This window comes from Girardinichthys multiradiatus, chromosome 9 (assembly GCF_021462225.1).
Source record: "Girardinichthys multiradiatus isolate DD_20200921_A chromosome 9, DD_fGirMul_XY1, whole genome shotgun sequence".
In the NCBI taxonomy this organism is placed as follows: Eukaryota; Metazoa; Chordata; class Actinopteri; order Cyprinodontiformes; family Goodeidae; genus Girardinichthys; species Girardinichthys multiradiatus.
Window position 1 is genome coordinate 29,045,050 of NC_061802.1, and position 12,114 is coordinate 29,057,163.

At 39.5% G+C, this 12,114-nt stretch overlaps 1 protein-coding gene across 2 annotated transcripts in view; it reads right to left on the reverse strand.

Moving 5' to 3' along the window:
- trabd2b (TraB domain containing 2B) overlaps positions 1-12,114 on the reverse strand; it is a 109,176-nt gene that overhangs the window by 32,851 nt on the left and 64,211 nt on the right. For both annotated transcript variants that reach the window (XM_047375922.1, XM_047375923.1), the window contains exon 4: positions 8,873-9,047. In XM_047375922.1, the coding sequence (XP_047231878.1) occupies positions 8,873-9,047 (175 nt within the window). The remainder of the gene's footprint in view (positions 1-8,872; positions 9,048-12,114) is intronic.

The following is a 12,114-nucleotide window of genomic DNA, read 5'->3' on the forward strand; positions in this document are numbered from 1 at the left end:
GACCCTTAACTTAATAGTTTGTTGCACAACCTTTTGAGGCAATCACTGCAATCAAATGATTCCTATAACTGTCAATGAGACTTCTCCACCTCTCAGCAGGTATTCTGGTCCACTCCTCATGAGCAAACTGCACCAGTTGTCTCAGGTTTGAAGGGGGCCTTTTCCAGACGGCATGTTTCAGCTTCTTCCAAAGATGCTCAATAGGATTTAGGTCTGGGCTCATAGAAGGACACTTCAGAATAGTCCAATGTTTTCCTCTTAGCCATTCTTATGTGTTTTTAGCTGTGTTTTGGGTCATTATCCTGTTGCAAGACCCATAACCTGCGACTGAGACCGAGCTTTCTGACACGGGGCAGCACATTTCTCTCTAGAATCCCTTGATAGTCTTGTGATTTCATGATACCTGCACAGATTCAAGACACCCTGTACCAGAGGCAGCAAAGCAGCCCCAGAACATAACAGACCCTCCTCCATGTTTCACAGTAGGGATAGTGTTCTTTTCTTCATATGCTTCATTTTTACGTCTGTGAACATAGAGCTGATGTGCTTTGCCAAAAAGTTCAATGTTTGTCTCATCTGTCCATTGGACATTCTCCCAGAAGCTTTGTGGCTTGTCAACATGTAGTTTGGCAAATTCCAGTCTGGCTTTTTTATGATTTGCTTTCAACAATGGTCTCTTTGGTCGTCTCCCATTAAGTCCACTTTGACTCAAACGTTGGATGGTGCGATCGGACACTGATGTTCCTTGAGCTTGAAGTTCAACTTTAATCTCTTTAGAAGTTTTTCGGGGTTCTTTTGTTACCGTTCATATTATCCGTCTCTTTGTTTTGTCATCAATTTTCCTCCTGCAGCCACGACCAGGCAGGTTGGCTACAGTCCCATGGATCTTAAATTTCTGAATAATATATGCAACTGTAGTCACAGAAACATGAAGCTGCTTGGAGATGGTCTTATAACCTTTACCTTTAACATGCTTGTCTATAATTTTCTTTCTAATCTCCTGAGGCAACTCTTTCCTTCGCTTCCTCAGGTTCATGTTAAGTGTGGTACAAACCATGTCACCAAACAGCACAGTGACTACCTGTAGCCCTACATATAGGCCCACTGACTGATTACAAGAATGTAGACGCCTGTGATGCTAATTAATGGACACACCTTGATTTAACATGTCCATTTGGTCACATTATTTTCAGGGGTACCATCATTTTTGTCCAGGCCTGTTTCATTAGTTTATTTTTTTTTAATAATTCTGGTGAAGCATGTTTGAAAAGCAATGTCTGACTTTCATTGGTTAATTTTCATAGAATTTTTATTCATTATTGCCTTTGTCGGATTCAAGTTATTTCTGTGACCATTGTGGGGTTTTCTTTCATTAACCGAGAGGTACCAACAATTTTGTCCACGTGTGTATCTAGTATGTGAATGCAACTCCTAAATTATGTTGGTTTATGCATTTGTCATCAGTAGAATAGTTATTTAAAGAAAAATTATGTTTTATTCATTTCTACACGTTTGTCAGTCACTACAATTTTAGAAAATATACATTTTGGGGTTTAAACCTTCAGATACTAGAACTTGTATTTAAGTTGACAAAGACTGGGTCAGTAACAAATGTAGATTTTCAGATATCTTCTGCTGAGTGCATTCAGGAAGTGGGGATCTGTGTAATAGTTTTCTCAACCTAACCAGCATCGGGCTTCTAGAGATCAGTGCTGGTCAGCGAGAAGCAAGACCTAGTTACTGCTAGCTGGACTGAGTGACACGTACATTCAAGGAGTTACTTTATTTTTACAACCACCACTAAACTACTGCTTGTTTTAGTCTGCAGAATTTATTCTCAAAGTTCTTTGTCTGCATTTGTAATAAATTGCTATTGGTGTTCAGTTTAAATCATGGAAATTTGTTTTTAACCAACGCTGTAATTGGGTTGTGGCTAATCAACTTGGCATTTTTATAGCTAAATTTGGCACAGTGCACAATGCCTTTTGAGCCCTAGAGAGACCCAAGAGAGAACTCTGGCATATTATATTCAGCTTACTGTTTACAAAGGATAGTCCAAGTACTCATTGCATCCTGCTACATCATTGTCATATTTGTAGCCAGTGTGTTTTGGCTTTCTGCTTTCCCTGAAAGCTGTATGTTACTGACAGCTTTTTAATTCTGCACTGATTATACTAATGGGAGATGTGTTGCCAGATCTCGTGACAAGCAACTTTGTTATTTGAAATGAACCAAAATGATCATTGCCATATGCTGAAATCTCACTGGTTTCTAAAGTGTCCCTGTCCCTATCATTGTTGGCTTCACTATTTACAGTTAAGAAAAAAAAGGCTCCATAAACATTTATTACACCATACAGAGGCTGAGTTTGTATATTGTGCAAAAATGTTGGTAAGAATATAAATTCAACTTGCATATCAAATTTACAAGGGATTTATAGGCAAGGAACAAGCTTTCTTCTCCAGTGCCAAAATGCTGCACCTTTGAATGAATTAGAAGAGTTCAAGACAGTACAATCCAGTTTTACACTGTGCCAAAAATTTGAATCCACTTTTGTGCTTTTTCTTTTCTGTTTCCATACACAGCATTCAAGTAGCTAGACTTTCTTATCATCTTTTCATGTCCTGCATTAGTAATTCGTCTTGCTTTAAAAAGATATGTCCAGGTTTTCCTTGGGTTTTAGTTGCTCCTTTTTTTCATTTTATTGTGTATATTTTGCAGTATGTGCTTAAAAATAATGAAAGTGATGACAATAGAAGAGCTGTAAAGTCTAAAAATCTATGTACAGCAGATTAAGTTTAAATGAAATTCATCTCTTTCAGAACTAAGAAAAGAAAATCCAGCAAAAGATGAGACATAACATCTGAAAGACGCATCATTATTCATTTAATCATCAAACCCTGTTCTGCTTTTGATGTTGCTGTAGCGACTGTTTCACTGCAGCAGTTTAAAAGGATTATGGAGAGGGTGTGATAGGTCTCTGATAATGTTCTGCACCCTGTTCCAGCAGCAACTCCAAAACAGAAGGTTAGCATTATCCAGTTACCTTCTTAGCCCCCCTTAACATCCTCTACAGGGCTGTAATTTACTGCATATCCAGTTTTCAACTATTAGCTCCAAAGTATGGTTGGAGCTAAAATACTACTACATAGTACACTGCTCAAAAAAATAAAGGGAACACTTAAACAACACAATATAACACCAAGTAAATCAAACTTCTGTGAAATCAAACTGTCCACTTAGGAAGCAACACTGACTGACAATCAATTTCTCATGTTGTTGTGCAAATGGAATAGACAACAGGGGGAAATCGTTGGCAATTAGCAAGACACTCAATAAAGGAGTGTGTCTGCAGGTGGAGACCACAGACCGCTTCTCAGTACCTATGCTTTCTGGCTGATGTTTTGGTCACTTTTGAATGTTGGTGCTTTTCACACTCGTGGTAGCATGAGACGGACTCTACAACCCACACAAGTGGCTCAGGTAGTGCAGCTCATCCAGGATGGCATGTGACAAGAAGGTTTGCTGTGTCTGTCAGCGTAGTGTCCAGAGCCTGGAGGCGCTACCAGGAGACAGGCCAGTACACCAGGAGACATGGAGGAGGCCGTAGGAGGGCAACAATCCAGCAGCAGGACCACTACCTCCACCTTTGTGCAAGGAGGAACAGGAGGATCACTGGCAGAGCCCTACAAAATGACCTCCAGCAGGCCACAAATGTGCATGTGTCTGCACAAACGGTTAGAAACCGACTCCATGAGGATGGTATGTGGGCCCGACGTCCACAAATGGGGGTTGTGCTCACAGCCCAACACCGTGCAGGACGCTTGGCGTTTGCCAGAGAACACCAGGATCGGCAAATTCTGGCACCCTGTGCTCTTCACAGATGAAAGCAGGTTCACACTGAGCACATGTGACAGACGTGACAGAGTCTGGAGACACCGTGGAGAGCGATCTGCTGCCTGCAACATCCTTCCGCATGACCGGTTTGGCAGTGGGTCAGTAATGGTGTGGGTGGCATTTCTTTGGAGGGCCACACGGCCCTCCATTTGCTCGCCAGAGGTAGCCTGACTGCCATTAGGTACCGAGATGAGATCCTCAGACCCCTTGTGAGACCATATGCTGGTGCGGTTGGCCCTGGGTTCCTCCTAATGCAGGACAATGCTAGACCTCATGTTGCTGGAGTGTGTCAGCAGTTCCTGCAAGATGAAGACTTTGAAGCTATGGACTGGCCCGCCCGTTCCCCAGACGTGAATCTGATTGAGATCATCTGGGACATCATGTCTCGCTCCATCCACCAACGTCACGATGCTCCACAGACTGTCCAGGAGTTGGCGGATGCTTTAGTCCAGGTCTGGGAGGAGATCCCTCAGGAGACCATCCACCGTCTCATCAGGAGCATGCCCAGGCGTTGTAGGGAGGTCATACAGACACATGGAGGCCACACACAATACTGAGCCTCATTTTGACTTGTTTTAGGGACATTACATCAAAGTTGGATCAGCCTGTAGTGTGTTTTTCCACTTTAATTTTGTGTGTGGCTCCAAATCCAGGCCTCCATTGGTTAATAAATTTGATTTCCTTTGATGATTTTTTTGTGATTTTGTTGTCAGCACATTCAACTTTGTACAGAACAAAGTATTCAATGAGAATATTTCATTCATTCAGATCTAGGATGTGTTATTTGAGTGTTCCCTTTATTTTTTTTGAGCAAAAATCTATGAATCTATGGAAAATTTATATTTTCCATAGATTCAGCAAAACAAATTGGATAAAAATTGTTGTTGTAACAGAAGGCAAGTAACAAAAAGCCCAAAGCCTAAAACTCTATTTTATATTCAGTTATTTGGGGAAGTGGTGGTCTAGTGGTTGGAGCAGTGGGTTAAATGCAATGACAAATAAAATAAAGATTACTATAACTATGCTAAGTTGACTGTTATGCATAGAAAAAAATGCAGTTTCATTTTTTCAGCTTTTTATTCAGTTTTTATTCAGTGCTTTTAAATGATTAAACAAATTTGCCAAAATAAAAAAAAAATGATTTTGAAACAGTTAATCAAGATCATTTCAAAAAATTACCTGCACGTCTGACAAAAAAGACAGACCAACTACAAGGTACATGATCTTCCAAAGTAAATTGAGTCCCTCTATGGCATTTGACTTGTTAAACTCTCAGATCTGCCAATACAGAAATTCTGTGATCTTCCAGAATAAGTTTATCACTTGGTATATTTGCACAAACACCAAAACTCCAACTTTAACGGAGTCTCTACAAGCATGAAAAAGCATCATATCAATACAAAAGATTAGCTGCATTATGAGTAAATAAGGATCATAAAAATTGTTACAATTTAGTTCCTGTATATGCAGCAGAATATGTGTTAAGCATTATTTAATCAGTGTAAAAAAATGTACAGTTAGAAAGCAAAAATCTTTTTTTTCATAAAATTATGATGTATAATTGCTTCAGGATTATCTCTGTGCACCTATAGGGAGGTTCATTCCTACAAAGATGTATATTACATAAGCTGTTCTATCTAGTAAGTATTTTTAATTGACCCCTCTTTTTGCAAATACAAACTTTCAAATTTTCTGTCACATTTCTGCCAAAACACATATAATAAAAATACCACATTCATTAGCAGAATGCTAAAGGATTCATAAACATTATCAAATTAATTAATTCCGCCATCACAGTTAAAGCACTTATTGCAAGCTTACTGTGTAGTTGAATGAGAGCATTAGCAGCTGGATAGCACAACAGCAATCCAGTCCAAAAACCACAAAAAGCTTCTGGAGCATAAAAGCCCAAAGGAAAGAGAGAATGTATGCATTATTCAAACACTGTTGCATGTTGCTGTTGATAACCCTAACTCGATAACTGCTAATTATGTCCTGCTTATTGCCATTGTTGTTTTTTCTTTGCATAAACAGCCCTTTCCTTTAAACCAGTTCATCAGCAAATTACTCTTAGGCTTTGAGCTTTTTTTGTCATCAACTGCTTTTTAAGTGTGACTGAATAGAAACACAGATCTTCCCGAGTGATGTCAATAAAGCAGTGGAGTTGTGTTGTTTTTAACTGACTGCATAAGTGTTATAAATGGTCATTTTTCTTATAGGATTTTTATCTATTTTTATAACAAACTTGAAAATTATTCAAAACAACTAATTTTGTTTTAAGAGCTATAAAAATGTGGTCATGAAAAACTTTAAACTTTTATTTTGCAGTATGTCTGTAGCTTTATTTTCTGTAGATATAGGTTCTAGCTGACATATACATTATTTCTTTATATTTGAATATCTTTAAAATTACAACATACTCTACAGTCATACTGTTTTATTATTACATAAACAGATGATGATTAATTAAGCATTTTTCTAATTAATATGTATTATTTCTTTAAGAAATCAGCCATGGTACCCAGCTCCTAATTAGCTCCAAATGTTTTAAATCAAAGACAAATTGCATGTTGTTACATGAGTGTTAGAATGACTATTTCTGCATGAACTCATATGTGCATTCAACACGACTTTATACACCTTTGAATGTAAGGCTTTGTGTTAGCAAGCGTGTTTGCACACGTGTGTGAGCTCACTCAGCAGGCGCAGCATTATGTAATGGTTTCTGTCAATTCACACTAGCTGTCAGTCTTGTCACATGTAGTGACTGCTGCCTGCAGGTGACCTGACACACGTTCACCTCTAAAGTATGTGGCTGGACACAGTGTAGTTTTCTTGTATGCTCGAAATAAAGACAGTGTAAAACTTCTCAAACTTGCTGCTGATTTGCTGTAGCAAAAAAACTGTTAAGTAATATCTAGTGAACTAAAAAACTTAAAAGAACAACTTCATCTAGTTTGATAAAATTCAACCAATTTCCCAAAAAAAATTAATCACAGAGAAGCTACAAATACATAAAGGAATATATAAAATTATGGTTATGCCCAAAATTATCCATTTTCCTGCTGGATTCAGGATTAAGGTGATTGTGTTTTATTTTATTTTTTAAAAATGTGTCTTCTGAATGGAAGTATTATTTACATTTTGATAGAGAATCTGTGGATGATGACAAGAACCTCCTCCAACCTCAAAGGCTTAGAACCCTTCACTGTCCATCCATCCATGCGTTATCTATACGGTCTTTTCCTTGCAGGGTTGTGGGGGGCTGGTGCCTATCTCCTGCAGTCTATGTGCGAGAGGCAGGATACACCCTGGACAGGTCGCCAGTCCATCACAGGGCATCACAGAGACACACAAGACAAACAATCATGCATGCAAACTATCATACCTAAGGGAAATTTAAATAAGCTGTTTAACCTAATGGTTATGTTTTTGGACCATGGGGGAAAGCTGGAGAACCCACACTTGCATGGGAAGGTTGCAAAAGATTCAAGATTTAAGAGATCCTGACATCAGGCCAGGGTTATGAACCCAGGATCTTCTTTCTGCAAGACAGCTGTGCTACCAACTGCACCACTGTGCAGCTCTCATTGCCACAGATGAATCAACAAAGAAATGAAAATGTGCAAAAAACTGGTCAGAAATTATAGGAATGGTTTGATTATTGTAAGGCCAATGAAGATTTTTCCATTATTTATTGAGAAGCACCCTTCTCAAAGCTTTTTAGATATGCCTGCCCCATTTCCTATCAGAAACAAACTTCTTGGTAGGATGAAAGTCCTTTGAAGTTTAAATCTGCCAGGAATATAAATAGCTTTGGAATTAACTTTATGTGAAATAGGAAATAATTAAATATGTCTTTTTAGTAGCTTATTCCTAAAGCCTCGGAGAGAGCCACATTTCACCTAAACCAGTGCCACTTTCAATTCAAACAATTCCTCCCAACAAGTCTTAAAACAACAAATTCACTCTTGTTTCTCTTAACCTCACTTCATCGAGGCCTTTCAGTCCTAAACTGATAAAGTCTCCAAGCCATCAACTGATTTTTTTGCTGTTTTATAAACACGATGTGTAACATTAATTTCTTTAACGCTATTTCTTCACATAGTGCATATTTATGTGTTTTACTCACATCTATCCCCACATGCTTAAGGCTTACTTGCAGTGTTTAGTTACGTCTGTGCAGACACACACTTAGCAGCTGGATAGTGCAACAGATGTCCTGTCCAAAAATCACAAAGAGAATTGGGAGCAACAAAGCCCAAAGGAAGGAACCAGGCATTCTACGTTAATCATACACTGTGGCACAGACTTACGTGAACTCACATGTTGCTACACCCACAAATACATAGCCCAGATGGAGTGCCACCCTTTAACAGGTTCAAAAACAGAAATATGCATTTGTACAGTAAACAGGCGCACCACCTGTTTGCGTGTGCCTATTTACATGGATACACATAAACATGCATACTTTTCCCAAGACACACTGCACCATTCAGGAAACAGTAGCAGCATTAGCCAGGAATGCTAACTTCATTTCTGAGGTGGGAGCTGGCTGTAATCAGGACTTCTGTGTTGTGTGTCTATGTACTTTTGCATTTATGAACATGAGCTTTGCATGCCAATGATCTGGGACCCATTGAACACTCAGCTTTCTCTCCAGTTTTGCTTTAAATCACAAATAACAGCAAATTTGTTCCCCATAAACAGACATCAACACTGACAAATACTGTTCCAGACCAAAGTAAACCTGATCTCTGTTCTTCACAATTACATGCAATCACACACTCCAACAATTCACTAGGAAAGATCGAATGCAAAACATGAATTGACAAGACTTGGAGCAATGATGAATTTTTTAATTTGGCCTGCTGCAATGGAAGCAACCCATAACCAGAAGGTAAAATAACATGGCCCTTACTTAACCGTTAACTATTAATGCAGACTCCATATTTTGTATAAAAACATGCTATACCTGCACCAAAAGCAAAAAAGAAAGTCTGGTTGGGATTCCTCTGCAGCAGTGCAGAGACACGTCGAGCCATTCGTTCGTTACGTTTGTAGATAAGTTCCTGGCGGAAGTAGCTGTCAATTTGCATGGCGGTGATCCGGTCATGTGCTGGCAGAGAGCTGTTGATGAAGTGAGGCAGCTGAAATAGACAAAGGGACTGTAAGAAAACATGATGTTGAAAGACTTTACAATAAAAATCTATGGTAAACTTAACAGATTATGAATTCTTTATGGGTGTTTTCACACCTGAGGGGTTTAACATTTAAAATGGACTGTGGTTCGTTTCCCCCCTTGAGCGGTTCATTTGTGTAGATATGAACACAGCAATCATACTAGGGTGCATCACAAAACAACTGTACTGAGACTGTTTTTAGAAGGTGGCGTCGGTACAGTTCTAAAGAAACTCTTGAGCTGATCATTTATCATTTGAACGTAATTCAACCTCGTACCCACACAACTACCAGGTGTAACGCTGCAGGCTTGACCCAATCCTTCCCAAATCCAGGTATGCGTTGCATTATTGGCATTATTGCATTATTGCATTGCATTATTATGTGGCAGAGTAAACAAGCTAATAAACAAATAACTTAATATTTATTATTATTTCCCTTTGTGATTAATAGTTTTTTTTAAACAAAGGTTGTGCTTCATTTTCATAAAGCATAAAGCCCTCTGCACCTGTCAAGACAGCTTCTCAAAATCATTTGGTATGTATAATCTTGTCGGAAATAGTATCTAGAAACATACTAAATACAGGTCCTTCTCAAAATATTAGCATATTGTGATAAAGTTCATTATTTTCCATAATGTCATGATGAAAATTTAACATTCATATATTTTAGATTCATTGCACACTAACTGAAATATTTCAGGTCTTTTATTGTCTTAATACGGATGATTGTGGCATACAGCTCATGAAAACCCCAAATTCCTATCTCACAAAATTAGCATATCATTAAAAGGGTCTCTAAACAAGCTATGAACCTAATCATCTGAATCAACGAGTTAACTCTAAACACCTGCAAAAGATTCCTGGGGCCTTTAAAACTCCCAGCCTGGTTCATCACTCAAAACCCCAATCATGGGTAAGACTGCCGACCTGACTGCTGTCCAGAAGACCACTATTGCCACCCTCAAGCAAGAGGGTAAGACACAGAAAGAAATTCCTGAACAAATAGGCTGTTCCCAGAGTGCTGTATCAAGGCACCTCATTGGGAAGTCTGTGGGAAGGAAAAAGTGTGGCAGAAAACGCTGCACAACGAGAAGAGGTGACCGGACCCTGAGGAAGATTTTGGAGAAGGGCCGATTCCAGACCTTGGGGGACCTGCGGAAGAGGTGGACTGAGTCTGGAGTAGAAACATCCAGAGCCACCGTGCACAGGCGTGTGCAGGAAATGGGCTACAGGTGCCGCATTCCTCAGACCTGGGCTACAGAGAAGCAGCACTGGACTGTTGCTCAGTGGTCCGAAGTACTTTTTTCGGATGAAAGCAAATTCTGCATGTCATTCAGAAATCAAGGTGCCAGAGTCTGGAGGAAGACTGGGGAGAAGGAAATGCCAAAATGCCAGAAGTCCAGTGTCAAGTACCCACAGTCAGTGATGGTCTGGGGTGCCGTGTCAGCTGCTGGTGTTGGTCCACTGTGTTTTATCAAGGGCAGGGTCAATGCAGATAGCTATCAGGAGATTTTGGAGCACTTCATGCTTCCATCTGCTGAAAAGCTTTATGGAGATGAAGATTTCATTTTTCAGCATGACCTGGCACCTGCTCACAGTGCCAAAACCACTGGTAAATGGTTTACTGACCATGGTATCACTGTGCACAATTGGCCTGCCAACTCTCCTGACCTGAACCCCATAGAGAATCTGTGGGATATTGTGAAGAGAACGTTGAGAGACTCAAGACCCAACACTCTGGATGAGCTAAAGGCCGCTATCGAAGCATCCTGGGCCTCCATAAGACCTCAGCAGTGCCACAGGCTGATTGCCTCCATGCCACGCCGCATTGAAGCAGTAATTTCTGCCAAAGGATTCCCGACCAAGTATTGAGTGCATAACTGTACATGATTATTTGAAGGTTGACGTTTTTTGTATTAAAAACACTTTTCTTTTATTGGTCGGATGAAATATGCTAATTTTGTGAGATAGGAATTTGGGGTTTTCATGAGCTGTATGCCAAAATCATCCGTATTAAGACAATAAAAGACCTGAAATATTTCAGTTAGTGTGCAATGAATCTAAAATATATGAATGTTAAATTTTCATCATGACATTATGGAAAATAATTAACTTTATCACAATATGCTAATATTTTGAGAAGGACCTGTATATGATTAAGTTCTCCATGTTTTCTACCAGTTTGGAACACAGCATTTGCGCCCTGTATTCACATTTGGTTATCCCGCCCCGGACACATCCAACCATTAAACAGACTGACCATTCTCGTGTGATTTCTAGAGACAGGTTTTTGGTTTGCTTGAAGTTTTCACTGTGTGCAAAGAAACTGATCCGCCACAAAAAGGTCAAAGTTAACCAACTCATCAACTACTTTGAGCCTAAGTAAACAAACTATAGGTGTGACAACATCCTTAGTTGCACATCAAACATAGAAAGAAAATTTTTAAAGAAAACAGGTATAGCATGAAACGACACTGTTAAACAGGAATGTTTGGAACGTTGTGAGTCCTGGAAGTAAGAGGTGTTTGTGTCACTTTTTGAAGTAAACAACAAGAACTACTAATCAATTCAATTATGTAGAGACTCACAATAAGAAACACAAAATGCGATTAGAGAAGTTACACAATGGATGTTTATTTGTTTGGCGCTCAGACCCCAGAGGAAGACATGAATGCTGATAATGCATGAACTGATGAACGTTTTAGGATTAGAATTAGAATTGTCTTCCCCCGGATCTGGTACTGGTGAAGGAGAGGAGGCCTGATGGTAATGGAACTGAGAATCCGATGGAGGCGATGGGGTGGAGGAGGGTCGAAGCTCGACTGACAGCTGAGAGATCCATGGATGGGAGACTTTAAATGTGGAGCCTTGAAGGATCATTGGCTGAGGATTATTGCAGACTTGAAGCTGATTGGTTGGCACGGAGACGCACGGAGAAGCCATTGGGTGAAGCTGGAGGAGGGGTGAGTCTGCCAGATTGAATTTTTGTCTTTACTCCATTTAATACAGTGTTCATAATTTGTTTCCTTTGTTT